We start from the raw sequence: 6,457 nt of genomic DNA, 5'->3' as shown, positions 1-6,457 counted from the left end.
TGGCCTAGCCAGTCTCCAGACCTTAATCTCATAGAAAATCTGTGGAGGGAGCTGAAGGTTCGAGTTGCCAAACGTCAGCCTCGAAACCTTAATGACTTGGAGAAGATCTGCAAAGAGGAGTGGGATAAAATCCCTCCTGAGATGTGTGCAAACCTGGTGGCCAACTACAAGAAACGTCTGAGCTCTGTGATTGCCAACAAGGGTTTTGCCACCAAGTACTAAGTCATGTTTTGCAGAGGGGTCAAATACTTATTTCCCTCATTAAAATGCAAATCATTTTATACAATTTTTGACATGCGTTTTTCTGGATTTTTTTGTTGTCATTCAGTCTCTCACTGTTCAAATAAACCTACCATTAAAATTATAGACTGATAATTTATTTGTCAGTGGGCAAACGTACAAAATCAGCAGGGGATCAAATACTTTTTTCCCTCACTGTATGTGCGTAAAAGTCCATTCAAATTCAGCCAAAGATATTGTGAACCTAACAACTATGTCATGCTGGTGGTTGAAGGATAAAAATAATCAAATGACCTTGTCTGTGGTTACTGGTATCTTCATTCTGTATCTCAGAGCAAACATGTCTATAGAGCCATAGCAGTAGAATGTGCAATAATAAACAGTGTTGTTATAACTAAGAATTATAGAAACGACCATGAAATCACATACCAACAGGCAGTGGTGTAAAGTACTTAAGTAAAATTACTTTAAAGTACATTTTTTGGTATATCTGTATTTTACTACTTATAATGTAGACAACTTTTACTTCACCACATTCCTAAAGAAAATAATGTACTTTTTAATCCAAACATTTTCCCTGACACCCAAAAAAACGTATCAAGAGAACATCCCTGGTTATCCCTACTGCCTCTGATCTGGGCTCACGAAACACACATGCTTTGTTTGTGTTGGAGCATGCCCCTGGCTATCCAGAAACGTAAAAAACATTACAATTGTGCCGTCTGGTTTGACTAACATGAGCAAATTGAAATGATTTATACTTTTGATACTTAAGTGTACTTAAAACCAAATACTTTTACTCAAATAGTATTTTACTGAGTGACTTTCACTTGAGTCATTTTCTACTAAGGTATCTTTACTTTTACAAAAACATACAGGAGTGAGGGAGTCATCTTTTCTACAATGAAAATACTACAGTACCCATTTTAACTACATAAATGTATTTCCTATTACATAACAGGTAACTACTAGCGGAAACATTGCTGTAAAATAGTACTACCGGTATCTATACTACTTTCTCGGATCTGTACAGTTTTATAATAATGAGCATAGTGGCGATACAGTCAGGGTGCAACATTCGGTCTTGACCTGTTACCAATGTTCTAGTAAAGAGATTAATTTGCCACTGGTAGACAAGTTCATAATTCAGGACGAGACAAAAGAAAGGAGAGATTTGGTGTTGCATTAGTTTCTTTAATAATGAATTCCAGTACATGGTTTAGGAATTACATGTTATCAATAAGGGTGTACACAATGAGTGATTTTTCTGGAGGAAAGAAACTGGAATGGCACTCACTACAACACAGATCAGACAAGATACAAAGTTTTCTATAAGTCCCTCAGTAACTTCACTGATCCCAACATAGACAGTTGCATAATAGCAAATCAGTCAAGTTGACTCCCAAAGAACATAAAGCAAAAAGCACAAAATGTATGAAAAACGTAAGAGAAGTGTAAGGAAAAACATATATATAGTATTTATATAAAAAAAAGGAATAATACTTTGAAGAGGTTAAAGGTATTTAGCTACTATCAGTACTGCGACTGCTGCTACCACCACTGCTGCTGGAGCTGCTCATGTCTGATCTCTCTCTTTTGTGAATTTGCTCGTGTGCTTTGAGATGGCCTGACTGGCTGAAGTTCTTCCCACACTGGAGGCAGGCGAAAGGTCGCTCCCCAGTGTGGATTTGCTGGTGTGCTTTAAGATGTCCCAAACGGCCAAAGCTCTTACCGCACTGTGTGCAGCCGAATGGCCTCACCCCGGAATGTATCTTCTCATGTGTTTTGAGGACCCCCGAGTTGCTGAATGTCTTCCCGCACTGAGAGCAGCAGTACGGTTTCTCGCCAGTATGAATCTGCAGGTGGTTGTGGTAGCTCATTTCCTTGGTGAAGCTCTTCCCACAGTGTTGGCAGCAGAAAGGCCTCTCTCCGGTGTGGCTTAGCTGGTGGGCTTTGAGCTCCTTGGACTGACTGAAGCTCTTCCCACACTGAAGGCAACAGAAGGGCTTCTCGCCGGTGTGTAGACGCTGGTGTGAGCGGAGGTCATCTGCTTTGGTGAAGCCCTTGGGGCAGTGGGCACAGACGTAGGGTTTCTGACCCGTATGAATGAGCTGGTGCCTCTTCAGGTTCCCTGCCTGGCCGAAGCTCTTGCCGCACTGCGAGCAGGTATATGGCCTCTCTCCTGTATGAATGCGCTGGTGTGTTTTGAGGTTCCCCAGAGTGCTGAAATTCTTCCCACACTGGGTGCAAGAGAAAGGCTTCTCACCACTGAGGTTACGAGGTTTGCGTGGGGTTGTGCTATGCCCTTTCGGGCTTGTGTGGCCTGGGCCTTTGCCAGCATGGGTGGACTGCAGCTCGTAGAGGCCTCCTGCGCCAGGGAACTCGTTGTCCAGTCTATGGCCTTCCATGACCCCGTCATGGCTGAGCTTGTTTAGCTCGGTCCGGAGCTCGGCCATGTGGATGGACTCTAGGCTCATCTCTGTCTTGATGTGGTTGGACATCAGGTTGGGCTCGTACTCAGTCTTGATGGCCCCGAGCTCGGTGGTGTAATAACACTGCAGGTCGGCGTGCTGCTCCGACCTGATGTAGTCCAGGCTGTCGGACACGTGGGTGATGTAGTCGAACACCAGGCTGGGCTCGTAGTGGGACTTCATAGAATACGAGTCGCTCTCGTACTCAGAGCTGTGGAAGCAGTGGAGGTCGTGGTGCTCAGACTTGATGTAGTCCAACCCACTGATCTCCATCTTGATCTGTTCGTGGCCCAGCTCTGCTGTGCTCAATGGCTGGATCTCTGACAGGTCCACGGTGCGGATGGGGTCCAGGTCGTCTGCGGGCTCAGTCTTCACACAAGGCAGCATGACCATGGGCTCTGCAATCTCTGTCGCCAGCGTGCCGAGCGTGCTGCAGTCAGACGAGAGCAGGTGGAGGGTTGGCGAGGTGCACTCAGGCCGAAGTGGATCCAGCGGCGGTGAGCCACACTCTGATGCATGCAGCGTGTCAAGTCCTAGCGTGATGCACTCTGTCTCTAACTCTGCCATGGCTGCAGAGTCCTTATGCACCCGTCTCCAGTTAGTCCCGTAATGGATCAGAGAATAGTACTACTTTGCCCTGAAAAGAGCCTTGGTCCACTTGAGTGTCCCTCTGATAGTACAGCTTGTTCTGATGCCAAGCCTTCTTCCTTGGGTTAGGAGCAACACCTATCTTTGAAGCCCCTGGAATGAAAGAAAACAAGGGATATTAAATAATTCAGCTTAAAAATATAACCTATTGTCTTCCTCACTTCAATTAGAATATAGCAGGGGTAATGTACCTGGTAGGCTTGGCTGGGAAAGTAATAAAAAATAAACAGGTCTGTCAACTCATAATAACATTGGCTTATAATTACACAAATAAAACAAGCACACAGAATACTAAAAAGACAACTACACATTGTTACACAGACTCACAATAACTAGTGGCAAGCAAGCTATATGTAAGAGAAACACACAGATGTGCAATGACAATAGAGATGTGCAAACTTCGAGAACTGTGTTCGTATTTTAACTGTACTGACATTCTAGAAAAATTAAGTAGGCCTTATCTTTTTAAAGTCGTAATGATGGCTGGTGAGAAGTTGGCAGCGGAACGTCCTGAAATAGTTTTGGCTACTTCTAACTTCACAACATTCATGCTCATCAATTCGATGACTATACAATAACTCGCCTTGAAATCTAAATATCACATGCTACCAAAATTAAGAACTTTAATCTAAGCAACAACATGGGTGTTCATGCAATACCTGCATGTTCTGACCAGCTAGGTAGCATGCCAAACCCGCCACGCACATCATGCACTAGTTGGCTGCAAGAATCTGGCGGTGATTCTTTTTCTCAGCCAGTTGGTTGAGGATGGCTATAAGCAAGCTATTGCGTGACATATGAAGCGCTTACAACCAGCAAAAACTTTTCACGGGGGGGATTTTTTTCACCGGCCAACTCTTTGCATAATTTTTTAAAAGGCATATTTCAGTTTACCAGCTGACTACTATCATACAAAGACAGGGCAAGATGCCATTTCTAGCTAACTAGCTAGCCAGTGGCCATCTTGTTTATCGCTAACGTCGATGCTGCTAGCTAGCTAGCTAGCTTTACAGATGCGCCTAACTAGCTCGATGACATGTAACGTTAGCTAGGAAGGAAAGAAAGTGAGACAGCTATACTGTACTGTTACTAGCTACTTTTTTATTAACTTTGAGCGTGCATCCTGGACCCATGCAGGTAGTACTAGGCAAGTGTCGTTAAACTAAATAATTGTGTCGAATTACGAAACCTGTGCTGGGCCATTCACATTCACACACTGGCATATGAAAAAGAGGTGGAAAAATAAAGAAATCAGTAAAAACAGCACGCTAGCAATAGCTACCTGCGGTTTCTCCGATTCATGGCTTTTTTAGCCTTCGGCTCGCCGTCGCCACAGTTGCTTGGCTTCAAACTGAACCCGACCCGCCACGTCCACCTCCACCGAGCAACCCTGCAGCCTCAGTGTTGCTTTCTCTCCTTTCTTTTCCTTACTCCCTCTCTCTACCATTGACTAATTCTGCTTCGTTTTCACTCCCTGTGTCGCTTTTCCTCGATGTTTCTGCTGTGCACTTCCGTCGTCTGATGTAAATGCGCGCGCAGCATGCATTCATCTCGCGTCATGTATTGATATCGATTGTTGGCACTCTCAACATTGTATCATTCTCTCCACTGATCCATGGACTCGGCTTGTAAACGCAGTTGTAAATCAATCAGAGTATTGTCAAAGACCAGACACCCCGCCCTGTCAGAGACCACTCTTGTAAATCGTCCAGGCTACGTCTTGGGCCAGTCTAGTGCTTTCCAAAAACATCATTACAGAGATTTTTTATGCATTTATTTATTTAACCTTTATTTAACTAGGCAAGCCAGTTAGGAACAAATTCTTATTTACAATGACAGGCCTACACCGGCCAAAGCCGGACGACGCTGGGCCAATTGTGCGCCGCCCTATGGGATATAAAGCCAGTAACTGAAACTATAAAGGAACGTCTTTGATTTTATTTTCCAATAACGTATATATAACATATTTTAATTATTCATGTAACTTCACATAAATTCAAAGTATACCAGTAGTTCAATAGTGTCTAACTTGCACTTTTTGTTGCAGTACTTCTCTGTTTCTACTTATCTCCACTATTTATTGTCTAAATTACATGTTCACTCCAGATGTATATACCCATGGTTAATAAAAGCAACACATGACCAAATGTTTATATTTCATAGACATATTAGAGTTGGTAATAATAACTGGGTCCCTGATTTGAGTCAGAATTTTGGTCGCAGGAGGTATGGAATGGCTCTTGGGTGTCTGAGTCCCAAATAAGTATATATATATATATATATATATATTTTTTTTTATATATTTTTTTTAATGAAAAATACTCCAGTCTAAACATAAACAACTTAAACCAGGTAGAGAGTGTGTAGAAATTATAATGAACTTGCATTTTTAAATAATTTAATCTCTGAACATTTTTTCTTCAATCACAGTATTTTAAATTTAGAGCTATTAGCAGTGCTATTTTGGTTGATTTTGTGCTCTCAAACCAGTGATTTAATTATTGACAATGAAAGAGGTGGGAATGTTGTTCCCTTGTCATATAATTGCTACATTTACTATCAATCACCGCATTCTTATCGGCAGACTCAACAGCCTTGGCTTCTCAAATGACTGCTTCGCCTGGTTCACCAACTACTTCTCAGATAGAGTTCAGTGTGTCAAATCGGAGGGCCTGTTGTCCGGACCTCAGGCAGTCTCTATGGGGGTGCCACAGGGTTCAATTCTCAGGCAGACTCTTTTCTCTGTATATATCAATGATGTCGCTCTTGCTGCTGGTGATTCTCTGATCCACCTCTACGCGGACGACACCATTCTGTATACATCTGGCCCTTCTTTGGACACTGCTAACAAACCTCCAAACGAGCTTCAATGCCATACAACACTCCTTCCGTGGCCAGTGATTTAACAACTGCTTTTAAATGCTAGTAAAACTAAGTGCATGCTCTTCAACCAATTGCTGCCCGCACCCTCCCGACCTACTAGCATCACTACTCTGGACGGTTCAGACCTGGAATATGTGGACAACTACAAATACCTAGGTGTCTGGCTTCTCCAATCCAAAATTACATCTAGAATCGGCTTCCTATTTCGCAACAAA

General features: G+C 43.0%; 1 protein-coding gene across 1 annotated transcript; it reads right to left on the bottom strand.

The window, feature by feature from the left end:
* Positions 1 to 1,413: 1,413 nt before the first annotated feature.
* LOC106607503 (gastrula zinc finger protein XlCGF57.1) lies at positions 1,414 to 5,025 on the bottom strand. Its single transcript, XM_014204509.2, has 2 exons — positions 4,642 to 5,025; positions 1,414 to 3,452 (listed from the first exon to the last, which is right to left on the bottom strand). The coding sequence occupies exon 2, from the start codon at positions 3,276 to 3,278 to the stop codon at positions 1,764 to 1,766; it is 1,515 nt and encodes a 504-aa protein (XP_014059984.1). The 5' UTR covers positions 3,279 to 3,452; positions 4,642 to 5,025; the 3' UTR covers positions 1,414 to 1,763.
* Between the last annotated feature and the right edge of the window lie 1,432 nt (positions 5,026 to 6,457).

Source organism: Salmo salar, chromosome ssa06, assembly GCF_905237065.1.
Source record: "Salmo salar chromosome ssa06, Ssal_v3.1, whole genome shotgun sequence".
NCBI classification, from domain to species: Eukaryota; Metazoa; Chordata; class Actinopteri; order Salmoniformes; family Salmonidae; genus Salmo; species Salmo salar.
The sequence above is the reverse complement of the archived record's forward strand: the minus strand, read 5'-3'. Positions and strand labels throughout refer to the sequence as shown.